The sequence below is a fragment of the Coturnix japonica genome, chromosome 9, assembly GCF_001577835.2.
Source record: "Coturnix japonica isolate 7356 chromosome 9, Coturnix japonica 2.1, whole genome shotgun sequence".
NCBI classification, from domain to species: Eukaryota; Metazoa; Chordata; class Aves; order Galliformes; family Phasianidae; genus Coturnix; species Coturnix japonica.
This window is the reverse complement of record NC_029524.1, coordinates 4,354,394-4,380,266: the sequence shown is the minus strand read 5'-3', so window position 1 is coordinate 4,380,266 and position 25,873 is coordinate 4,354,394. Positions and strand designations below refer to the sequence as shown.

Sequence of the window (25,873 nt, the reverse complement as noted above, 5' to 3'; positions counted from 1 at the left end):
AACCCCTGCTATCTTAGTTTCTACATAGAAATTCTTTCTGTTAACAGCACTACCCCGTAGCCTGGGTAAATACCATGGTGTTTGATTACAAAGGACAGCTGAAGAATGGAGAATTCATCCTGCACAGCTGGTCATCATTTCCAGGTAAAGTTTAATTTCTGTACTTGTATTTGAAACATTTGAGATTCAGGGGCAGTATCGAATAGAATATTGGCTACATGCATGTGCAATTTTCCTGTCATGATTTCTTTGCTACGTGTATTTTTTATGTCTTTCATGAAAGTACTGTTTATCTGACAGGAGGACAACTGAGAGCTTGCTTGAAAACAGTGTTCTGAAAGTGTTACGATGCAGAAAGAAGGTCACTTGAAACTCGAGATGCATATTTAAATCTAGTGTTATCTGGTGGTTGTTTTTTAGTGCACCTCAGGCTTCATTTGTTTACCTGTGCTATGTGTTTTAAACTCAGCAGGTGAGCTACATTGTATGTGACAATACTGGAGTTAGAAGTTTGGTTTTGAGACTTCCTTCCCTGAAATTCAGATTGATTCATACAGCAGTCTGAAATCTACATGTCACTCTTCATTTAATCATGAGAACTGCAGTATTAATCTGGCTTTAGTGTTAAGGGGAAAAGAAAGGCTTGACACTTTTTACTCTTTTTCATGCTATTTGATCCAGAGGCAGTGTACATGTGGGCTTACAGAGCCTGATATTATTGGGGCTGAAGCTGCATTGCAGGATTTGGCTCAGGGTAGCAGCATCCAGGGTTCCTTTGGTGTTATGTTTCTTCTGGAAGGAGAAAGTCTTGCATCTGTTAATGTAGAATGTATGAAATGTTTATGCCAGAGAGGTGTGCACTGGAGAGGTGCTGTGCAGACAACTGTCAGTCATTTGGACTGAAAGACAGTGACACAAGTTATTATTATCTTTTAATTTAATGTTAATTGTTCTTGCTAACATTTTAGATGAGCTTGAAGAAATGTTAAACCCAATGGGAACTGTCCAGACAAACCCTTACACTGAAAATGCAACAGCTTTGCACATTAGATTTCAAGAATATTCAAAACAGCCTATTAATTACCCTCCCTTTGACAAGGTAAGATGTGACAGAGTGGTCAACAATGCTTATATGCAAAGAGCTATTTTTTCTTTACTTCCAGCTGCTTTTGTCACCGAATTCCCCACTTTCTGGAGTTGTTTGTACTTGCAGTACATAATAATGTCAGTGCTCTGCCTTTAGAGTCTTCAGGTAATCTTTGAAGACATAAGTGTTTTAAAATACTGTGTGTTGTCTCTTGAGGATTGTGCTGCTACAGCACAATCACGTTCCAATACCAATGATCTTTTAAAAAGCTAAACTTAAGTACAACACTGGATACCTTCAATTTTGCCTGCCTGTGTCCTGTGGAGATCTGTTACTGCTCTGTACAGATGTGTGAACTGCTTTTTGGAACACTTATTTTTTCAAGACTCTTCGTACCATATGAAAATGATACTGGGAAAAGCAGAGCACTGAACTGTGGTTATTCGTTCCATAGAAATGCACATAATAGCCCGTATATACAATATGATAGTGTTGTAATTACTTAAAAGGTAGCAACATTTACTTACCTATGGTTGTAAATGTCAGCATCAGATTTCTATTTAAATCTGCTCTGTTTTAACATGTCTTTTTGCAGATACTTGAAAAGGCAGCTGAGATTGCACGAAGCAGTGACAATGCTGCGATGGCGGTGAGTGTCTGCTCAAGGCAGCACTTGAAAATTACTTCTGAGGAGTGTTTTGTTTTATTTTTTATCTTCTGCATCAATCTGAGATAGAATAATTCAACTACTTGAATAGCTGTGATTCTATGGGCTTTATTTTCTTACATAATCCACTTTGTTGAACTGCCTTAAACGCACTCTCGTTCATTCTTTTTCAATGTATTTTGGACTTCTGAAAGAACACCTTGGCTATTCTTTGTCAAATAACTGCAATTCTGTTGTTGCTGGTATCATTGTTTTAATTTCCACCCTTTCAGTCTCAAATATGTCTCAGGAAAGGAAGAGTTAACTTGCAAAGGTGCTTTCATGCAAACTGATGTACAGAATCAGTGCTTGCGTCAGTATTTCAGAGAGACAAAGCAGCATGTTGTCTGGAAGAGAAGGCAAAACTGCTTCTTTGCACACTTAGCAAATATACTTTTTGGATTATTGCTGGAAAAGTGTCTTTTGGCTTTTAATTAAAAAAGAAAAAAAGTTACTTATAGATGTATGACATTTACTGGTTTGAAAACCAAAAGGAAAACTACACGCATCCCAGCAAAAGTTTTCGACGTTGGAGCTGGAGAACAGCAATATTGCCACCTAGCGTCCTTAGCTCTAAAGTTATTTTTCATGGACTTTGCAGCCTGAATTTTGAATAGCTGCTATGTGCGGCTCTTAGAACCAGTTCAGCTATCTGAAGGAAAGGCTGAGGTGTCATCCCCTTCTACCTCATGTTCTCCTTCGTATAGCATTTCTGGTACCTGCCTATTGAATATATCAAAACATTCTTCTCTCATTTTCTAGGGTCGAGGTGGTAAAAAATTTTATGTCGTGCTGAAAGAAATAATGGAAAGAGATCCTTTATCTCAGCTCTGTGAAAATGAAATGGATCTCATCTGGACTTTGCGATACGACTGCCGTGAAAATTTCCCACAATCGCTGCCAAAGCTGCTGCTCTCCTTAAAATGGAACAAACTTGAAGATGTTGCTCAGGTAAGACAAAAGGCAGAGCTGGTGTGGAAAAATGGCCGTGTCCTGGGGTAGGTAATTAAACCTCGCTGAAGCAAACATTGTTCATTTATTTGAGAGAGAGAACAGGCACTCACGTTAGAAGACACCTCTTAGTATTGATGGTTTGATAAAATAATGTATTTGTAGTGATAGCATGCCTGCTTCACAGGATGGCTTAATGGTAACATAACATATCCCTGTGTATGTATGGGAACTACCTCATCTGATGGCATACACAGCAGGTTAGGAGAAACTAAAAGAAATCCATCTGGTGTGAGCACTGACAGTAATGCAGAAAGCAAGGAGCTGTTCCCACCTGCCGGTCAGATGTGTGTGTCCTGGATACATTTTTGTCAGGGAGGAATACAGCATTATTTTGTCTGTGCCACAAACACTGCAGCAACAAAGCACAGCACCCAGACAGTCATCGCTCCCTTGTTTTCTTTCACATCCAGTCTCTCTCTTGTTCTCTATTAATTCCATTATGTGCTTCTGAATTAATTGTTCACTTTTAAAAGTTGTCTGGAAATAGGAATTGCAGAAATGGATGTTGTTTAGTCATTAAAATATGTGGGAAACAAAGGCATTGTGATTACATGCTGAGGGACTTTAGAGTACAGCCTAAATATTGGAGAAGTTGTTGGATATTTTTGACAGCTCAAAAGTACCTTAAATTTGAGTATATAAAAAAGAAGGCATAAGGCATCTTATTTAAGCTAGTGGTTGAAAATGCACAATAATCCTGGTTATTGTGTTATTTTGGACAAGGAATGCAGTGCTTGTTTGCTTATGCATAGATGGTATTGTGGTTTATATTTGAAAGCTGTTGTTGGCAGCGAGACTGGTCTATCTGTAACATGAGATGTTACCCCAAGCATGCTGAATGTTTCTGTAGTACTTCGACATGTAAGTATTCCAACTGGCATCACCCCAGCTGATCGCATGGAAATGTAAGAATTCCAAAACTAGCAGCACTCACACATTGCCTCTTATTGAGCTCCCACAGTACTTGCTGTGTGCTGCAGCAGAACGTGTGCTTCAGTATCGGAAATGCTGTTAATGTCAGCATTGCAGTGAGAGTCTGACACCTGGAGCAAAAAGTAAAAGCTTAAGAAAAAAACTACAGCAAAAACCAGCTGTTGACAAGAAAAATGAAGTGGAATATTATATTTGATTTTAAACCATCTTTGATCTATTAATTCATGGTGTTATGTACAATGGATGAAAGCTTTCTTCTATTATTTTCCACATAGATTACATCCAAACTCTGGTTGTGTTGTAGTATTTTAGTAGAGGATTTGGCAGTGAATGAATTCCGAATGTGTTTGTCCTTAGTGTCACCATGACTTCCCGCCCTGCAGTGCAGTGTGATGGCAGAACTTGTTGGCAGGATTCGCAAGCAGTATTTATTCTCAGAATAGAAATCAGTCATTGTTAAACAATAAAATAATAACCAACCGCTGTCACTCAACTGGCACCGCTGTAAGCGAGAGTGACCTCCCTGCTGTCTAACCAGATGGGAACATTTCATGATGCAGGTTTCTTCTGTCCCATTGCAACAAGCAATGTTCAGTACAAGTGCTCATGATAAGTAAGTGTTGATGGCTGCAGCGTTTCTTGATGTAAAGTCTGGTGCTGCTGACGCTTCTGAGGTGACGACTGAAGAGATTTTGAGTTTCTGTGGGAAGATAATGTTTACTTCTAAAAACATCTTTATTTTTAATACATATACTTGATACTGCATTTACACGTCTAAGCCTGTTTAGTTTGTCTATCTGTTTCAGTGTTATTGCTATGTAAGTATTATTTAAAATATATCTTTTATGGAGATCTTCATTGAAATGCAATAAAAATGGTCCATTTCATGAGACCTTCAGATGCTTTAACAAATGCTTTAATGGTCTGTTACACCAAATTGTCTTCTTAAACAGTTACTTTAACTGTAACCTCATTGTCTTCTTTTTAAAACAGCTTCAAGCTCTCCTTCAGATTTGGCCCAAACTGCTGCCTAGAGAAGCTTTAGAATTGTTGGATTTCAATTACCCAGACCAGTATGTGAGAGAATATGCAGTGGGTTGTTTAAAGCAAATGAGGTGAGTTTGTTGTGTTGTTTGCATGCAAGGATTTCTGGTGGTGTGTGCCCAGAGGAATATCGCATTCTGGTTGTCCCTGGGGAAAAAAAGCTTCAAGAGGAAAGATTTAAGTGGACAGCCAGCTGTAAATAATGACCAAGTAAAGCAATCTTTCTCCATAAGCAAATTGGCAGCCAAATGAAATCTCCTTATTCTGATGTCTTGTATTCCAAGATTGTTATTTTCTACGATGCTACAGAAAAGTGGTGCACTTCTGTTCCAAAACGTGTGTTCACTCCTTCCTTGGACAAAGGGTGAACAAAGTGTAGTGAGAACTTCTCAGTGATGAAAAGATGAAATATCACAGTAGTCAAATAATGCAAAAATGTCCATCCTGCTACTGTATGCTTTTTGTCAGATATTTGCTGTATCCCTTAATAGAAATGTGCTACTGTATGTAATAGCCTACAAAAGACAACTCCTGACTTGATTGATTTTCCCAGTAGCCCCTGCTATCTGAGTTCTTCCCTTATCATGTACATTTTACTCTCCAGCATAACCTAAGGCAAGATTTATTTAATGTTATCATTTGCAGGACTACTGTATTTCCTGTCCTTGAATTCTAACGTCTCTGTGGTGAATAGTTGAAAGATTCATTTTTTAATGGTCAAGGCTGTGTGTTTGAAAAAAATATTTTGACTTCTTTCAAGTGTAAACAAGCAGTTTAACTGCCATCCAAATAACATTGAATTGTTACATCTGGAATTATTTCTAGAATTCTCAGTTCTGGCTCTGAAACAAACTTGGGTTGGGTTGGGTATCAATTTCCAACTTTAAAACGCCTGCTGAAGACAGCTGGTAGAAGCTGTGAATCCTAATAGCTGAAATAAGAAAAGTAGGGCAAAATAAATATAACGCAGCATGACTGAACGTATTGACCAAGTTACTGAATGGTGTTCCCATGGGTCAGCACTGGGTATGATCTTGTTTAACATCATCAACTTGGATGGAAGGTTTGAGTGCACCCTCAGCAAGGTGGTATGAAGCTGAAAGGAGTAGCTGACACAGGAGAAGGCAGTGGGGACATTCAGTGAGACTTGGACAGGCCAGAGAGTTGGGAGGAGAGGAACCTTATGAGAGTCAACAGCAGAAGTTGCAAAGTCCTGCACCTGGGGAGGAATAACTACATACATCAGTACAGGTTAGGGGCTGACCTGCTGGAGAGGAGATCTGCAGAGGAGGATCTGGGTGTCCTGGTGGACAACAGGTTTGCCGTGAGCCAGCAGTGTGCCCTTGTGGCCATGAAGGCTATTGGAACCACGGGGTGTATTACAGAGTGTGTGGTCAGCAGGATGAGTGAGGTGATACTGCTTCCCTTCTGTGTTTAAGCTTTGAAACAGGTTTGCACATATTCTTAGGTATGTTTCAAGGGCCTTTTTCCCCATGCCTGTTGCATTTAGATATCTAGTGGGTTATGGTACTTCCAAAGGTGCCATTTCTAAGTCAGAAGTTGAGTGGTAAGAGAGGAGTGAATGTTCAGCCTGAAAACAATTAATCTCCTGGATGGTTAACCTGGCACTCAGGCTGGGGTGTTGATCATGTAACGGATCATGGTAAAATACCAGGTTTCACTTACCGGTTTGATAGCTTCCAGAATCTTTTGGAATTATAACGTACTGATTAAGTGATCAAATCTGGCTATTGCAGTACATTGTGTGTGTGTTCGTATTCTCTAAATGATAGAAAAGTTGGGATGAACTCATCGAAACTTTTGAAACTAAATCTGTCCTAATTGGGTTTATCGTGTGCAGCTGAATTCCTGGAATGTCATTAATCTGGTTATTCTGTCACTAACTGATTTTTGTACCCCATTCTAGTGATGAAGAGCTTTCTCAGTATCTTCTTCAGCTTGTCCAAGTCCTGAAATACGAACCTTTTCTTGATTGTGCTCTCTCCAGATTTCTACTAGAGAGAGCACTTGCTAATAGAAGAATAGGACAGATGTTGTTCTGGCACCTAAGGTAGGAATGTTTCCCTTATGTTTTTCTGAAATTGTTGATCCAGATGGAACTTGTGGCATGTAGAGCAAGATTATATTATTTATTGATATATTTTTACACCTTTGGCATTTATAGATCAAAGCCAGCCTATTATTAAAAGGTTATTACTGTGCTTTGCAATCTACTGTTTGAAGAGAATTCCTCTCTAGGTAGCTGGTAAGTCGGGTTTGTGTATGATTTCAGAGCTTGTTTTGACTATGCTTGTAGTAAAACTGCAATATTTATACCTCACAACTGTGAGGAAAAAAAGAGATCAGAAAATATCAGAGCAGCAGCTCTGTGTGCTGTTGCTGTTTGTGATGATCAGTTCTGTGAATTCAGGTACCTTGCAGAATTGACTTACGTGTTGATTCTGCTTCCAACTTAATTATTCTAATATTTCTAAGTAAAAAGAGCAAGACCTGCTTAAAAATGTTTTGGAGGACAGTTGGCACTGCAGAAAAGTTCAGTGGTTTCTTTCAAAGTGTTTCTCCTCAGAGAAATTTTGGCTTTTCCTTATGGAGATTTGAAAGCACACACTTGAGAGTCAGCCCCAACTCTCAGTACCATCTATTAACACTGTTTGCTTTATTATTAGTGGATCCTGAAAATGAATATCCAATTGCTACCTCTTAACATTTTTGCATCTAGAACAATCCTAGACCTAGAAACAAGTGGTACATTGAAACCAGCTCTTCCTTCTGAGTGTTCAGCATGTGTGTATTGTTATTTCTTACAAAATCCAGCTTTTATCTAAATGACCGCAAAGTGTTTTGCTTTTATTCTTTTCCTCAGTTTCAACAGCTTTCAATGTTAATCTATAAAATTATGTGGTCTGTTTTGATGTTCCCTTGTAGGTCAGAGGTTCACATACCTGCTGTTTCAGTACAGTTTGGTTTGATACTTGAAGCTTACTGCCGGGGAAGTGTTGCTCACATGAAAGTGCTTGCTAAACAGGTATACAGTCCCCTCCTCCTTTAAATCTTGACATGTTGGCTTGTAACTCAGATTCTTATTCCATTTTCCTATGGGGCATGTAGGTTAACTTGACAGATCCATCTGTTTAGGAAAGAGGAAGGGGTATGGGGAGATGGAGAGAAGAAAGCATGAATTAGAGGGGGAGATGTGTTTATATGGCTGTAGTGAAGGAGCTGCTCTTCCTGGGTACAGAAAGCAGCTGGTGCTATGGGGTCTCAGGGGCTGCTTTGCAGTGTTCCAAGAAGTGCAAGCTAGTTTCAGCAATGTGCATTCTAGATCCAGCAGTAGGCTGCCAGGATTATTACAAGAGTTTATGTGCAGTTAAAACTTGGGACATTTTTCCCTGTCAGAGCAGCTTGCCCAATAGAAGCTATTACATTTCTATCTAAACTTTACATAGATGAGCCCAGGACAACCTCCTGCAGCTTTTATTTTGTTAAAAAGTGATGCAAAAAATGCTGAAGCTGTAGGATATGTGTTGTAGTTCTCTCTGGAAAGAAAGATTTTGAAACAAACTAAATCATTTAGTGTTAATATGGATTTGTTATGTTTTTTCTTTAACAACAAAAAGACATTTGCTTTTAAATACACTTGGTGAGTATATTGGCGGTCTGTTGAGACTCACACATTGTGTTATGAAGGCTCCGATGCGGTTTGAGCAAGTAAATATGGATTGTTAATGTGAGATCTTTGAGAATTAAAGCTCTCCTGGAATTACTGCATTTGCTGTATAAGGGAAAATGGGGACAGAAAAAGCAGCTCGATAAATGGTGAATGTTTTGATACTGTCAGTATTGAAAATGTATTGAAAGCAGGACTGCTGTGCATTTTATTACTGGCATTCACAGAACACAGAAAAGGCCACATCTTACACGAGTGCTTGTTAGTATTGCCAAAATCACGAGGAGGGCAGGTGATGAGATGCTTGCAGCAATATCCCTGAGGTCAGTGCAGTTTTTGTGCGTTTCACAGGAAACAAATGTCAGTACAATCAAAGAAGGGGCAAAAAAATTCCCAACTGTGCAAACACGGAAGAAATTCAAAGTAGAAATACTTCAAAAAGTTCCTGTTTGTACAACGCAGGTTCCATTTTGTTCCCTTGTCACTGATGTTTGTACAGCTCCAAGAATAGTGGAAAGGCAGAGCGCTTTTGGTTTTGACAGATGGCTGACCTGGCAGGTCTCCACTGCCTCAGTTTTATAATCAAACTGCATACAGTTTCCACAGCATCCTGCCTGACAGGGTTCAGTCTGTCTGTAAAAGTGCTAAGTCTTGACTCAGCACCTTATGAGTTGGACTGAAGCTTCCTTGTATAGAAATCAGCTTTTCCAGTTATTTCAATGGATACTGTTTGCTAGAGAATATACACATTGCTGAGCATGTTAACTACAGCTACTGTAAATACAGTTGATGGGTACACTGTATGTTCAGCCATCTGCATAGGTGTAGGTGCAGCACTGAAGTTACAATCTTTGTATGTGTGGTCTGGGTTTGTTACCAAAGGGCTTTTCTCTGTTACATTGTGTACATTTGCTCTGTTAACTGTTTTCTTACAAACTCTACCCATAGAAAACTTTTTAAACAGAGGAAAGGGGGAAAAATAAAGGGCTTAACCCTTCCTTTATACACTGTAAAAGTAAAAATATATTGCTTAGATGATACCTTGGGATTTAAAGCATCCTAATTGAGTAGAGTGCTTCACTTAAGCCTAAATTTTGCAGTTTTAATGTGCAAACTTTTGCAGAACAGGCTTAAGTGTTTTAAGCTTGTGTAGTTGTGTATGTGCAAATTGTCTGCAATCGGTTGTGTGGGCATTTGGAGTTGTGTGCCCTACCTGCATGTGCACAGTGCAGTACCTGCATCCGTCAGTTGAAGTAATGTTTGTAGAAGCACGAAGCACTCGGTTTCTGTTGGCTTCAACGCGGACTGAAGCATCTGTGCTGTGCTGTGTTGTGTCTGCTGGTGAGAACTGAGTTTTGTAGGACTCTGAATGTATCTGCCACACAGGAAAATGTCCTGTTAATTTCACTGCAGATATTAAGTCCTGCTTCAAAAAGTGCCTGGAAATTTGAGATTTCATCCCATTTGTTATTTATAAAGCTTCTGGGAAGTGGGTAATTGACAACAAGCTATTCTCCAGCTTTTTATTTTTGCTGATTATAGTTTCCATTGAAAAAGATGTTGTAGAATTACTTAATACTAAATTAATACTTAATACTAATAGCTCATCTCAGTTACGTATTGTATGATGCGCAAAGTCAAAGCAGTAACTTGATGATAAACTATTTCTTTCAGGTGGAAGCTCTTAATAAAATGAAGACTTTAAACAGCCTAATTAAGCTGAATGCCATGAAACAAAGCAAAGCAAAAGGAAAAGATGCAATGCACACGTGTTTGAAACAAAATGCTTACAGAGAAGCACTCTCTGACCTCCAATCTCCTCTGAATCCTTCTGTTATACTTTCAGAGCTGCAGTAAGTAAAGGATGAGTGAATAGTTTTTCACTGTAGATTTTGATTGGAAATGCCAAAGCAGGAACGCCTATTGCTTGAACTTCCTTTGTGTTGTTAGCAGAAATGCTGTCACGGGGAGCACTTTCTATAGTGAGAGAAGGTCTGTTGGCAATCTTCCTGAGGTCAAATAGCAGTTAAGCCTGGAGATGTTTTGTGGCCCACCACGTAACTTAATACTCTCTTAGTCAATGCATTACATAGCTAAACATTTTAAACTATAAGCCTAAGTGTGAATTAGACTATGTTCCTGACTTCGGCTTATGGCAATAAGCACAAAAGTGTGATTAAAATATTTGACAGCACTTAAATTGGAAGCCTAGAAATTAGTAGGAAGATACAGAGAAGATTGTATATTTTCTATGTAAATGTAAGTCTTAATTTAGATGTGTGTCTGCCAGTCATGGCGTTCAGTGTGGTCAGTGTGTAACAGATACATCCAGAACTTGGTGAGCACACACAGCATAGTGGTAGAGTGAAGGCTGAGGTAGCACTTCCTAATTGGAAGTCCACATTTTCTACTGTTTCAAACAATGTTCAGTTCTGTTCAGCTGAATTATTTTTAGTGCCCTATAACATTTGTTATATTTTCTTCTAGTGTTGAGAAGTGTAAGTACATGGATTCTAAAATGAAGCCTCTATGGATAGTGTACAACAATAAGATGTTTGGAGGAGATCTCGTAGGGATCATCTTTAAAAATGGTGATGGTAAGCAGCGCTGAGCACTTGGAATGTTTCTTTCTTCATTATTCCACACTTGCACTGTGTTGCTCTGTATTTACCAGAATTTAACAAGGTTTACTGTAGCATCAATAAACAAATTAAACATCTTCTTCTGACTGGTTTTGCAATTACAGACTTGCCAATCATGACGATACAATCCTGACCAATCCCTCTTTCACATTTGGCATTGATGAGGATTTTTAGACAGCTTTTTCTGAAAGTCTTATGAATATTGGGTAGGTTGTCTCCAAGGCACTGAGAAGCTGAGGCAGCAATTCCAACCTTCTGTTACAGATCTCCGACAGGACATGTTGACACTCCAGATTTTACGTTTGATGGATGTGCTTTGGAAAGAAGCTGGCCTGGATCTCCGGTAAGGAACTCTTGTGGGCTGGCTTATATGGATGGGGAGTCCAGTGGAGAATAAGCAACATTTTATGCTAAAGCATCTATTTCTGCTTGCTTGTATTGTGGATACCTTTAATGTGCATTCTGGAGTTTTGCTTTGCGTTTTAGCAAGAGGAGAATGTTATTTAGGCATCAAAACTGAACAGAATTATCTTCCTAAAGTCTCCTGCATCCTAAAGTCTCCCGCAATGTTCTCACCTTCATATAATTGGTAGGATAAGCACGGCTGCTTTATAAGGATATTAGAGGATTTCTAAAGTAGAAAAGTACTTAAATATTATTTGGATTACTTAATTTGTTATGCTCAGCTTTTCACATTTTGTGGTTCAGGCATAAATGTGAGTTTCGTAAGGTGCATAACATCTGCTCATACAAATCAGGAACATTATGAACTTCTTAGCAGTCAGGAAAATGTGCTACTTATGGAAAGATTCCTTGGAGTGAAGTATGCGATAAAATGGGAAAGTGAATAATAAATTGTTTCTGGAAGCGTTGTGTTTGCTGTGGGATTGCTGAGTGTGGGTTAAATTGAACAGTGAAACTTCAGATAATCAGTGTAATAAATATACTGTGAGGAGACAGCACTTAGGGGCAAGGACAACCTCTGGCAGCTGTGGGATCCCATATGAGGCACACTTCACTCGCTGCCTTCCCAGAAGCTTCTTTTGAGGTTCCAGGCAGGGCCACACACTGTGACTAACAAACAGGAATCATCATTAGGAGTCATTCCTGACTAATGCATATTTTTTTTAACCTCAAAAAGGAAAACCAAAACGTGGCTCTGATGTGCAAAGGTTTGTCTTAAAAATCTCAGGAAAAAAAAAATGTAGAAAAGGGAAATTCCAGGAGGAACCGAAGTTCTATAATTGGCCTCTTCCATTTATTTACATAACTGAGAGCATCTTCCTTCCATTCATCCTTTTTTTAGTTCTGATCGGGAAATAAAACTCTGGGATTGAGGCAGGGTTATAGTTCTGTTGCTATCAGAGAGGTATTAACCTGGTGTCTGCCAAGGAAGGGCTCTGAAGTGACCTCAGCTGGCAAAGGAGTGGCTAAAACAGCTCTCTCTAAACTCCGAGAGGATGAGGATGTGGGGATCACAGAGTCGTCCTCTTAACTAATCTTTGTTTGCCGTCTGCGTGCCTCCTGAGAAGAGGCAATTCCAAGCTTCATGAGTAGCCGCAGTAAGAGGTTCTGTTGCCCTGTTAGTGAGTCAGGGCTTGTTTATTGGCTCGTCTCTCACTGCTTGGGTTAGGAGACATCTGTAACAGGAGAAAACGCAGTGTCATATATTTCTGATCTGAAAAATACAGTTCATACATCACTGCCGATAAGTGCAGTCTTTTTTTTCTTGATCTTTATCATCCTTTGAGGTTTAAGTTTCCCTCCAGCTGTATCTTCCCTTTTTCCTATGGTGGATGCATCATCAATTTTGCACTTTCAACATTCTCCACTACAGAATGTTTGATAATTCAAGTGAAAGCAAGACTTCCATCTTGTTTCACCAACATAAGTGCACTAACACTTGCTGGTTGCTTATCTTCCTGGGGAGGTAACTCCCAATCAAGAATATCTTGCCACATCACAATGTGTGGTGTGGATCAAAGGGCAAAAACTTTGCTGCCACTGAGGTGCTGGGGGCAGCATCACTTTCCATATACATGCATTGCAGTCCCTGATCAATTACTCATTAGTAATATAAAATGAAACCTTGGCTCTGCCCGTGTCTTTTACTGGAAGTATGAAGCAAACACAATATGGCCATGAGATTGCTCTGCTCTGCAGAGGGGCAGCGTGTGGGTTTTGAGACCTGCAAAGGGGAACAGGAACTTTTTGGGCGTTTTTTTTTTCTGTTTTTCACTGTCAACTGTTTTGTCTCCTGGGTAAACCGGCCTCTTGCACACATGGCACGTTCTGTTGTTTAGGTTCCTGTGTGTGCATTCTGACTGGATGTTGGAACCAGACCAGGGTTTGTGTCAGAGAAGGAAGTGTGTGTGTGCAGCAGGATGCAACAGTGGTCTCCGTTAGTTCCTTCATCCTGGGCTGTCACTGTGTGCATGGTAGAGTGCCCAACTGAATGAAGCTTCAGGTGCAAACTGCTTCTGCTTTTCAGTTCAGATCCAACCATTAGACAACAAAGACCAGCAGCAAAGGTGAAGGTTACCCTGTTATTTAGAGAAGTCTGACTCGGAGTTCAGTTCTCCTTAGACATCGCTCAGTCCAGCGCAGAGAGCAATTAAAAAACAAAAAAGCATATTCTTTAATTAATCTGTCTGCTTTAAAGAAATGAACCAAGTCCTTCTTATTCACTTCTGAAACAAATTATTACCAGAACTCTGAGTTGGAAATATCTCGCCCAGAGCAAAAGTTATAACGATGGTGGTTAATTTTGCTCCAAAAAATTCTGAGTCTGAAGTCACACATATGGACGTAATCAGAGCAGATGACAGAAATTATTTCTGTGAGAAGCATTTAAATGTTACAAATACGTGTCGCAGCAGACAAACACAGTGTGTCTTCCCGAGCGTGCTGTGGGTCTGCAGTGATGCAGCTCTAATGAGAGCAAGATTCAGTGAGAAGTATTTCTAGTGCTTTACCTGTGCTGCAGCACTGCTGTTGTGCTGGGGGAGAAACCTGTGAGGGCACAGAACAGCAGAAAATCCTAAATTTGAGGACTTTGATCTTTGTTGATTCATCTTTACTGCAGTAAACTATCACAGAAGTATTCAGTACATAGTTACTTTTTGGAGTGGTGCAGGGAGTTGCAAAGAGGTTGTGTGAAATCTCACATTAAGTGACTTTGTTTGAATGAAACCAGAGTTCATCAAACCACTGAAAAAGTTCTGTTTGACAAGTTTAAAACTTACCATTGTTTTGAAATTGGACCTGAGGTTACAGAGGATGTGTTCATAAAGTACCAGAATTTGGGGTTTTATTTATTAGGAAGAATTACAGATTATTGAAATACAGAACAGTATTAACAGTTTTCCCCCTTCATTTGTGTTGATGTTTGAGAAAATGTAGCAAAGAGTGAAGATATCTCTCCTGCCCAGAAATGCTGTGCTGAGCTGTCAGTGGGCTTCACATGGCACGTATCCTGCTGACAGATGGTGAAGTCATAAAGACTGGGATGAGATGGAAAGGGCTGAGCAGATTTGTCCCTAACTTGACTCCTGTCAAAGTGTCTCTCTGACAAGGATGTTTTTTCCTCCAGTTGTAAGCACAGAGTCCTCAAGGGGCTGAAGGCTTTTCATCATTGCTTGCTTTTGAAGGGGAAGTTGTTGGACATGTGCCCAGTTAAGCTGCAAGTGTGGTGGGTTGAAATACCATGGAAAGGGGCCAGCGTGCACTTTAACCTGGCAATACTCGGCTTACGTTTGTCATGTCATGATAAGGATGGGCAGTGCTTCCTTGTGTCATGCATGCTGGCTTTCAGTAATTACAGATATGCTTCTGTGCATTGTGAAAACCCTTTGGCCTAGAGTTGGGGTTTTTAATTTAATACTAATTTATTTACCAATTTACTAATAATTAATTTATTATTAATAAATCAATAATATAAAATAATTTAATAGTAATGGAATGAAGGTTCCAAATCTGCATTTCTTTTTTTGGTTTGAAGTTGGATGTTCTCTAAATAACCTTCTGAATCTCATCTTCTGTTTTGTTGCCAATGGAAGAGTACCCAACTATATGGTTCTTAGCACTTACACCCCTTCGACGGTACATTATCACTGTAGTAGAGAAACTGTTCCATCTAATAGCTCTTATGCCAAGAAGCTCCAATTAATTTTGCCTGGGTTTTTGTTTTTCTTCTGTGGCTTTAGATAATAGTTTGTCTCACAGGAGAGGTACAGTTCTGCCTTGTAGAAATCAGGATTCATATCTGTTTTGTTTGTAAATGTAAATGATGACGCCTCCACCAGCAAAGCTTTCTCCTTCTATCTGTACACCCACACAAACTTTATGTCCTGCACATTTCTATACAGCTGTGTAAGTCAGTGAGCACTCCTCAATAACTGTGCACTGCAATTAGATTTCCATGAGTGTCTGTTTTTTAATACAAGGATCCATGACCAGAATTGAGAGCACATTTGTGATCTGAGATGGCTGAAATGAGTGTAGGTGTCTCTATGTGTGATGCAGTGCCTTTGTAGAAAGCAGCTGTGATGGCTTCTCTCCTCTAAGAGAAAAGAAATGCTTTGGAAAAGCACGTTTACCTGTGTCGAGATAACTCCCCTTAATTCAGATGTTTATCTCTGTCTTACTTTAATGCAGCGATGCTGTAGATTCTTCTACTCAACAGTGTGTCAATATTCTCACGTATCAGGTGAACTGAAAGATGTACCTCCTGTTTTCCATTATTTTTCTAGGCTTAAAATTAATGAGAGATGAAATACATTATTTCATTCGTATACTTGAAAAGGGGCTTTTGAGTGTTTTAAGTTGAAATAGGAAAAATAGGGGAAAATGTTGTTTCTACTTACACAAGTAGCCCACAGTATAGAAGAAACTCAAAGGTAAATCTGTTACTGGCCATTTAGCCAGGAAATTAACAAATGCAAATAAAGGGCTCCCTCTATCGTTTCTCCTACAAAATTACAGGTAATAGCTTTCTCAGGTATAATGGCAAAATACGGGTTGTGGTTAATTTCCTCTGTATATGTGCATGCAGTAGGAAAAATGAATGTTTTAAATGAATTGCTGTTATTTGAAATTTGCAAACCAAATTCATATCTTTGCTTCCAAGAGTGTAATGTTCAAGTTCAATGAGTATTCAGCCCTCTGAAGATATTCACAGGGTAAAGAGGCGTGCTTGTTATATTTGGCTTTATCATTAATCTATGTTTTGTTTCAGGATATTGCCGTATGGCTGTTTAGCAACTGGAGATCATTCCGGCCTTATTGAGGCTGTTTCCAGCTCAGAAACCATCGCTGACATTCAGTTAAATAGTAGCAATGTTGCCGCCGCTGCTGCCTTCAACAAAGATGCTCTCTTAAACTGGCTGAAGGAATACAATTTAGGGTAATTTCTGCACCTGTTTTCTCATCTGTAGTGTAAAACATTGGATTTCTGCCGGTCTGTCTGTCAGAGTTCAGGATCATGTGTCTGTCTGGCAGCTGTGTCGCTTCCTTTTTTCAATGTGTCAGAATCTGGCTTCAGATTCTGGCTTCAAATTGCCCTTGGAATTCAAGCAGAGCTCCAGCAGAACTTCTGGCATTTGCAGCACTTTGATTTCCTATTGTTGAGGATGTACTAAATCAGGCCAAACAAACAGGACAAAAAGAAACCCACAAGCCATTAAAAAAACAGCATAGTGCATAGTAGGTCTGAAATCTGGATGCCGTTGCCTTCGTAGTTAGATTTCTCCTGCTCTCCATAGCTGTTTTTTACAGTACTTTCTCTCAATTACGTCTAATTTTGCAGTATTCTAAGGAGTTTTTTCTTTACCCAACCCAAAGTCCTTGTTCGTGTTGAGTCATGACTTGAAATGCCAGTAGAGTGTGCTGATATCAGTTATTTTTGTGTTTCTAGAGATGACTTGGACCGAGCCATTGAAGAATTCACTCTGTCCTGCGCTGGCTACTGTGTAGCTACTTACGTGCTGGGGATCGGTGACAGACACAGTGACAATATCATGGTCAGAAAGAATGGTCAGGTAAAAATGTGTTCTGTTAGAACTGCAGCGGCTGTACGGGAATCTCCTTGGACTTCCAGTTTCTTTTGAGCATCAGTAGAATTAGATCCGAAAGTTGTGAGGTTTCTTTTGTTTACTGAGAATTGCAGAGGGCTTTAAAGACAGGTTGAAATGGAAGAGGAGTGGAAGGAACAGCCACTGCTTGCTTTGTAAGCAGCTGTTTTCCGAGTTATTCTGTGGATGATTCTCAGAGCATCTGAAAGGCCCCTTAATGGTGCAGAGTCACAGAGCAAAAGCTCCAAAAGTGCAAAATAGCATCTTTTAGAAATGCACGGAATGTAGTTCTGAGCAGTGTGGTTTTCCTGAATGCAGTGTCTGCAGATCAGGAACTTGAAAACAAACTAGAGGTTGTCTGTTTGTTTGTATCCGTGTCTATCTGTAATTAAATCTTGACACACTGTAAAACCAGGTACTCCAGGAGGGTTGAAGCAGTTACTATGAGGAGTAACATTGTGACTTAACTGTTGTTGGTATCAGCACCCTGTTGAGGTATTAGATAAATGGATTATTTCATTGGAGAAATTAATACTTATTTCTTTATTTTAGCTCTTTCATATAGATTTTGGGCATATTCTTGGCAACTTCAAGTCTAAGTTTGGAATTAAAAGGGAGAGGGTACCTTTCATACTCACCTATGATTTCATTCATGTTATTCAACAAGGAAAAACAGGGAACACTGAAAAATTTGGTCGGTGAGTGTTGTTTAAATCTGATCCTTTTGTAACTGAGCTGATCTCTGGTGACACTTTGCGATGCAGCAGGATCCTGTCCAGTTCCCTTTGCTCCTTCTCATGTGTGGATCTGTGCTAATGCATTTGTTATAGTCTGCTTCTCTGCTTGAGCTACAATTCATATACAGATTACTTTGTGCATTAGAAACTGCAGTGGAAAGACTCCTTTTTGTCTTCTCCAGCAGATGATGCAGGAGATGACATTCGGTGCACATTCGGTGTGCTAAGTCTTATTTAGGTGCTTGGGCATATATGATTGTGCTGACAATTCAATGTTTTTGCATTCTCTTCCCATCTTGGGTTAGAGAGCTGCAGTGGAAGACAAAGGTGTGTGATAAGGGAAAGCTCCCTCTTAGCTCCTGCTTACTGAGGAAGGTTTTTCTTTTCCCTTTCTGTGTCAGTCCCACCAAGTGACAGGATGGTCATTCTGGATGTTTCACAGGAAGAGTTTATTGGCAGAGATATAAAATGAGGCATTTAAATATGGCTTAACAAATTCTATGGCTATTCCTGGGAGAAGAGGGTGTATGTGTATTAGGAGAAATGGCAAATAACTGCCATTTCTCTCCTGGACAGTAATCAGATGAACCTGTAGCTCTGTTTTAAAAAGCATGAAGGTGACTGTGCTGTTGCAAGAACAGCTGTAGAATACGAAGTAATTTACACAGCAGTTTTCTGTTTCTGTTTTCCTTCCAAGTGTAACTGTTTAGTCTGGAGGGGTCTTCCTCTCATGGAAATCTCCAGGTTGGACAGTAGGCATAATGCAGTGACACACTGAGGGATACTGAGTGAGTTCTGAAGTGTCTGCATGAGAGGTCCTGATGCCAGCTTTAGCAGCCAGTTCAGTTATGACCAGGTTAGCAGGAAGAAATTACTTCACTTTACAGGGATAGGTAGGATTGGCAGAGAGTACTTTAGTGATTTTGTTTTCACCCATGGATCCACTGTGTGTCATCATCTGGGCATTTAACATAAATTATCAGAGAGATGGGATGGTGACCTTACTGTTCTGTGCCTGTTGTAAAGCTTTTGGTCTTTTCTAACAATGCTTGAAGGAGCGGTTAGAGAGGTATGGGATGTGTTGTGTTCATTCACGTGTTTTTTGGTTGAATATGAAGGTTCCGGCAGTATTGTGAAGAAGCATACCTGATTCTGAGAAAACATGGAAATCTATTTATTACACTTTTTGCACTGATGTTAACTGCAGGGCTTCCAGAGCTCACCTCTGTCAAGGACATCCAGTATCTCAAGGTAAGAATAAGACTTGCAGCTCAGTGTGATCGTAGCGTTATTCTAGCATGTGAATTTTGGTTCTAAGATGAACAATTCTTAATTTATTTCAATTTACCTCAAGACTCCCATGAAGTTCTCAACGCACTCCTTTTCATCTGTGTAGAATAAAGTACCTATTCCTTCTGGGGGCTAAAAGGAAACGATGAGTATTTGTTCCTCTCTACCATTCTTTGATGTGAGTTTGGTCATTTTACATCTCACATGTAGCCACTTAGCGGTGTTTGCTTCTTGGCTCAGTACATGAGCATAGACCTGTAAAGGTGAAATTTATTCGCTTAATTCTTTTTTTTTTGAAGACTTTAAACTCAGAAAATATCACGGCTGTGTTGCACAATGAATAATAGGTGAAAAAGTGTCAAAATAGGCAAGTGCAGAATGGGGGTTGTGTGCAGAGAAGAACCTGACTGTGGGTTTTTAAATCTGCAGTTGTGCTGATGTTCTGCTCTGTTGTGTTTCCCTGCCCCAGGATTCTCTGGCCTTGGGGAAGAGTGAGGAAGAAGCACTAAAACAATTTAAGCAAAAGTTTGATGAAGCACTCCGGGAAAGTTGGACTACTAAAGTGAACTGGATGGCTCACACTGTTCGCAAGGATTACAGATCCTAGAGGAGTTTTGGATTTGCACTAAGCTGAATGTTACCTTGAGAAGTGTTTTTGAACGGGACCTGTAGTATGGACCAATAAAACTTATTTAAATAAGAAAAGAAGGCAACAACAAAAAGAAACGGGCTGAAATAATTCCTGATTCTTTTGCACTCTGCTTCTGAATGCCTGATCCCAAGACTGTCTCCACAAATGGTGACCAACCTGGATAATCAGTTCCTGCTGACTTTGCACGCTGAGAGCTACTAGGCATTTTTAAATATCCTTTGGTACTTTATGGAGGTGTAAATGTTTGTTTTATGGTTAGGGTAATGTACTCTAACACGCTCAGGAGGTTTGAAGGCCTCTGAAAGAACTGTTTTCTGTTTTAAAATCGGGACTTGAAGAGTAAAATTTTCTTTATTCTAATCTAGCTAAAAATGACCGTGTGTATATTTTTCATATGAATTTTGCCATACTGGCACAGATGCATTAATTCTACTGTAAATAGCAACCACAGTATCACTGTACTACAGGGAGCTGCTTAATGTCTTATACTGCTGCCAAAGGACGAGTACCAGGTATTTGTAAGGTTTCTTGCAGAGCGATGAGGGAGGGAGGCAGAGCCTGTGAAATGTTGCAGCATCCAGATAGCCGTGGTTGCAGTTTTGTCCTTTCAGAAAGAGGAAAGGCTAATTGCAAATATGTCTGAACCACCCCTTGATAACAGTCTCCCATTCAGCTCCTGGGGCTTTTCTGCTCCCTAGGAGATGCGTTTAGTTCAGCTTCAACAAGAAGCTCCTTACAGCCCTTCATTGAAACTCTTGTGTCAGATTTCTTGTGCCCTGCAAATGTGCAGCAATTGTGTCTTATGGATGGAAGATTTTCATACGTATCATACACAGTGTTTTTTAGAGCATAAATACCAACTGAAACCAAAATATTTTGAAAGTGAGTATTTATGGGAAAAGACCATTCCGTGGAACACCAATGAGAAGTCATTTTTCTCTTCTGTGTGTATTAAAAGCTTGCAGTAATGTCGCTTTACCACGATACCTGTGTTGAAGATGTTTGCTGAAGAAACTGGATTTGTTTTAATTTATTTAGTGAGGTACCAGCCTTTTAGGTGCTTAAATGGAGAGCAAATCTGTGACGTGCAATAGGAACTGCTGGTTAAAAGATGTAACATACTGTTTCTGAACATCAGCAAGATAGACTTTAACTACTGCTTGTTCTCCAAAGAACACTGGTAGCTCTCAGTTCTTGTTGACATTTGAAAGAGAATTAAAACGTATTTAATTTTTGGCTAAATTGTTGTTTTACATAGAAATGTTTTATGTAGGAACTTAATTAAAGGTGGTTTTACTTTGTTGAGATTGGGTTTTTTTGTTTTTTTTTTTTTTGTTTTATTTTTCTGTTTTTTTTTGGTGTGGACCTTTTAAAGGTTGGGAGGTGAGGGGGAGGGGGGGGCAGGATAACATTTTAGGTCCTGATTTTATTCTCTTGCTCTAACTCTTGGGGCTGATCTAACAAGACCTCAGCTTCCAGAACATTGTAAAAGTAACAAATGCATTGTCACTATTCGTTTATTTATGTTGTAGAAGCAGATGGAAGTGTTAGAAAGAAACTACTCTGCAGCTGACAAACCTAAAAGAAGTGATTTCATCCTCAGCTAATTCACAGCGTGTACATTTGTATAAGCAATCATTCTTAGACATGTTATATTTGTCTGTGAGATGAGGTACTCACACATCTCTGGTGTGTCGTGTTGAGGGACACGTAACTTTTCCCAGGGCTTTGATACAGTTGGCCAACATTGGCTCCTTGGATGAAGAGCTTCTCCAGTGCTTCCCAGGGAATTCAGACACCCAGCTCGTATTAGCAGCTGTTCCTCAAATGCTGTGGCAAAATAGCATTTACTGCTGACCAAGTGAGAAGACAAGACAATGTTTTTTCTTTAATGAGGTGAATTTGCCTGCTACCATAATGGATGCCCTTCCAGCCAGATTAGCCTACATGGGGAACTGCACCACCACTGTCTGGTAAACTGCAAGGGAAGATTTTGCCAGCCAGATGTTGATATAACCTTATCTGCTGTGTCATTTCCAGAACATCTGTCTAAAAGCTCAACTGCATTACTTGTTTTAACAGGTTTTCCTGTATTGGATCAGATTTTAAATGGTGCTGTTGCAATGAGTCAGCCCTTCATCCTTTCAGCCTGTCACTTTGCTTTTCCTCAGGTGATTATGCTGAAGTCTTCCCCGGCTTTGCTTGATGAAATGGGATGGGGATTAATTTATGTTCCTTAAGTAGTTGCATGGCTCACTCTTGGTAAGTCTGTGAAGGATCACACCTTAACAATTTAAGAATAGCGATCACAGAGAAGTGTAAGAGGTTAATTGTGATTTGCTGGACAGCATCTGGCTTTTATGAAGCAAATGAGTGAAAGCAACAATCCAGCACCATGGAAACACAGTTTCTGAGGGATTACAACTCTCTGTAGTGCAAAGATATATGTAAGATCTAATTTTTTGCCTTGGAGTTTTACATCTGTTTCTTCTGGGAGTGCCTCTATCCCCTGAAATCCAGGGAGAAGTGAGGACCTGACTGGATTGTTCCTGTTTGTGAATCCTGCCTGAGGTTTGCTCCTATTTATTTTCCAAGCTTTGCTCAGTGAGCAACCGCTGGATGCACGTTGTGATGTGACTGTTGTACAACACATTCAGAGCAGCTCATTCTAATTCGTGAGACTGTTTCTTTACTTCCTCTGCATAAAGAATATTGAATCTTCACCCAGCTTATCTCAAAGGGTGCTGAGCAGTATTGCTCAGGAGTGTGGGAAAGATGTTTCCATGGCTATGAATTTCTCCTGTAGAAGCAGTTTTCCTCGGGGCAGCAGGGTGAGTAGCCAACAATATTAGAATGGATGACAGCACGGTTACAGTGCTCCTTAAGTAAAGAAAAACAATGTGGATTCCAGTCCCTGCACACAACATTGAAATCAAAATGGAACAACTCCTAAAGGGGAAGTGGGGAAGACAGAAAGAGACTCCTTTCTCCTATGGGCCAGTGACTTGTTAATTTGGGAAGAGGAGTGATTAAGCAGAGGTCCAAACTTTTTATGCCACGGTCCTTTTGCTTGACTGAATAAAACGACCCTTAATGTTTAGTCTTGCTGAGATAAAGTTTGTTTAGTTAATTCCCTGCCAGAGAGCAAAGAATATATCCTGCATGTAGAGTTGGGGCAGTTGGCATGGGAGGAAAAGAGGCCCTTTGCTCGGCTCAGGAGATTACTTGTACCCTGAACCTGCACTCCTGAGTTCCATAGAGACAGTTCTGTGTATGGCCACCCACCGCCCAGCATTGTATATTGACTAGTCAGCTTTCTGGTCATCACTGTGAAGGGAATGGACATAGCTTGAGGTGTGGGTTCCACTAATAAGCTTAAACTTTGAATGCTTGTGCTGCAATACACAGGCTTAAATACTTATTTGTGAGTTATTCCTTTTCTTAAGGAGGGGCTGGGTCATAAGTTGGGCATTGAATGTGTGAATGGAATTTGAATGCAATTTTTGTGGCCCAGATAGTCTTTAGAAGCTCTTTCCCCCATCAAATTACATACCCGTACCAGTTAATTTAAAAATAAGTTTAATATTCCAGACCACAAGTAACACTGAAACATACCTACACATTACAAACAATTGTAATGTACCCGCTGGTTTGGCATTTAATACTTGCTTTCTCTTTCGCAGCTCAGTGTGATAATCTTCATTCCTTGCAGGGAAAAATAAAACTCTTTGAAGCTGTTTGAAATCATTTCCTTTTCTTAACAGCTGAGACACTTACAGTTCCTACTTACAGACTTTATACTGGTTAAATGAGTGGATGCGTATCTGCTACTTATGGTAAGTACGAACAGCAGTAGAGCTGCAGTTGCTGATGCTGCGATACAGATTGTACAGACTGAGGGTTCAGCCTAAATGGATCCAAGCTTCGGCATTTTGGATGTAGTCAGGGATCAACAAGGCACCTGCTGTATTTCTTTAATCGCATCTGCACACTTTCTGGCTTTTTGTAATCAATGTAGTAGAGCTGCCACATCCTCCTCTGTCGTAGTGATCCAGCAGGCTGTGAGCAATGAAGCTGCTTTCTGAATGCAGCGTCTCACATTTTCGGCAGACAAGGATTTCACATTTCGGGCACATTTTTCCAGAGTGTGGTTGCCTTAAAGAACAGATTTCCTCCCGTGCCGGCTTCAGCTTTTTGGAGCCTTTCCTGTGTAAGCATCTCTTCTTGTCTTCAAAACTCTGACTCCTTCCCTGAGGGCTGGAACAGTCAGAGGAAAGAAAGGTGACAAATTTAACCTGTGTATTTCCTAAATGAATGACATCAGCAGGAGCAGTTACTGTTGATTTATGAGTCCTTACTGAGGTTCTGTGACACTCTATGAGCAGGAGCAGTGTGTGATCTGCAGAAAACAGGAGTGGACAGAAAATGGAGAAATCTGGCTCTGGTGTTACAGCGGCAGTGATAAGCCATTGTTTTTTAGGCACAGAGTTATTACAAGGGCTGTCCGTCATTATTTAAACACAAATGTGAAATAAAAAGAAATGAAGTTGGCCAGTTAGATGGGCTCTGTGGTTCTTCACTATTCGCTTTTTCTGTAATCATGACACACCCTCATGCATGAAAACAATTTTCATACAGATGTGCATCTAAATTGAAGGCTCCTGATATAATAAAATTCATCAATGCTATTGTAAGGGTGGGTTCTCTTTCTCCTTGCCTGCATAGGGCTCATAGACAAGCCCTGTCTCATACTGTCTTTGGGTAGAGGTTGAAGGGGTAGAAGAAAAGCAGCTTTGATATACTACATTTTATATGAAAGAGGTTGCAGGTTAGGGCCATGGTTTATATATATTCACCAACAGGAACTCACAAACCAGTGCTGAACAGCAGAGATCTGATTTAGCTGCAGCACTGTGAAAGCTCTGTAGGCCCTGATGGCCTGAATCCTTACAAACACTGCCATGCAATATGTCTGCAGAAAACACCCAGTAAAACCTGAAGGCTCTTTCCATTAATGTGATTTCCATGGGAGGAGGATGCTATGCTGTGTTGCTGCTTTTTTTTGATAAAACTGGGAAATCCTCTAACTGTCACTTTCCAATTACCATCAAGGCCTGCGCAGCGTGGTTTTGCTGCCTCTACAATGCATGCTGCAGTAAAATCATGGATAATAAAGCCAATTCACGACTAATTCACTAACTTCTTGGATTTTCTTTGACACCTTCCAGTGCCGTTCCCCATGAATGTAACAAGGTAAGTCCCAAAGCAGAGCCCTTGTTCTCAATTGTTTGGCAGTTGGACTGATTGAAAGGAGAATCTGGCTCTCAGAACCATCCCTGGCCTGTGTATTTTAATCTTATATCAAGCTTGTAACCAGTTGCTGTGACTGTCAAACTTAATGTAGTTAGCTGAGTAATTGCTGCGACTTGCATGTACTTCCTGCTAAGACGGTAATTTCATGATCATTAGCAAAGACAGACTCTTTTTAGGAGGTCTGCATAGAAAATAGCTTTTGTAATGGATGAAGAAAGTCACTTTTAGATTTTATCACGACACGTACAGTACATTTACCTCCTGTTGAGGAAAAGTAACATCAAACACAAGTACTCGAGAAGAGAATTTCAAATCCCATGAGTGATGGAACTATCTCAGACCTGACAGACCACAGAGCAGTGAGCTCCAGTACATCTTTGACTCCTTGCTTTTGCTTTGTGATAAAAGGAATAGTTTTCCATTTGTTGTCTTTATTTTTTTTTAAATCCCTGTTCCAAATGCAGCAGGCACAAAGGTGCTGCTGTAGGGATGAGATGCAGGAGGACTTGGTAGCTGTAGCTTTTGAACACTGATTTTGGGTGCTGCTGAACCACCGCTGTTTGTGGCACCCTGCAGCTAGAGATGCTTCACTGGTGCAACAAAATTCCTTCCTGGAGACAGCCCTGGGCAGCACTGGGATGTCTGTGGACAAACAGGTACCAGCCTTTCTTGACTGGGTGGGGAGAGGAGTCATAA

General features: G+C 40.1%; 1 protein-coding gene and 1 long non-coding RNA gene across 6 annotated transcripts in view; one reads left to right on the top strand and one right to left on the bottom strand.

Annotated features, from left to right (window-relative positions):
• Positions 1–21,169, top strand: part of PIK3CB (phosphatidylinositol-4,5-bisphosphate 3-kinase catalytic subunit beta) — an 80,472-nt gene extending 59,303 nt beyond the window's left edge. For 3 of the 4 annotated variants that reach the window (XM_015871195.2, XM_015871197.2, XM_015871198.2), the window contains 15 exons: positions 48–144; positions 969–1,099; positions 1,683–1,736; positions 2,556–2,744; positions 4,734–4,855; positions 6,712–6,855; positions 7,731–7,830; positions 10,147–10,325; positions 10,960–11,069; positions 11,379–11,457; positions 16,351–16,518; positions 17,029–17,152; positions 17,738–17,883; positions 19,041–19,173; positions 19,682–19,819. In XM_015871195.2, coding sequence (XP_015726681.1) covers positions 48–144; positions 969–1,099; positions 1,683–1,736; positions 2,556–2,744; positions 4,734–4,855; positions 6,712–6,855; positions 7,731–7,830; positions 10,147–10,325; positions 10,960–11,069; positions 11,379–11,457; positions 16,351–16,518; positions 17,029–17,152; positions 17,738–17,883; positions 19,041–19,173; positions 19,682–19,819 — 1,914 coding nt within the window. Of the gene's footprint in view, positions 1–47; positions 145–968; positions 1,100–1,682; positions 1,737–2,555; positions 2,745–4,733; positions 4,856–6,711; positions 6,856–7,730; positions 7,831–10,146; positions 10,326–10,959; positions 11,070–11,378; positions 11,458–16,350; positions 16,519–17,028; positions 17,153–17,737; positions 17,884–19,040; positions 19,174–19,681 lie in introns of all 4 variants that reach the window. The other variant, XM_015871193.2, reaches the window with a different exon arrangement.
• A 2,257-nt stretch (positions 21,170–23,426) lies between these two features.
• The window catches only part of LOC107317967, a 37,267-nt gene continuing 34,820 nt past the window's right edge, over positions 23,427–25,873 (bottom strand). For both annotated transcript variants that reach the window (XR_001557093.2, XR_001557095.2), the window contains one exon: positions 23,427–24,121. This is a non-coding gene — a long non-coding RNA (uncharacterized LOC107317967). The remainder of the gene's footprint in view (positions 24,122–25,873) is intronic.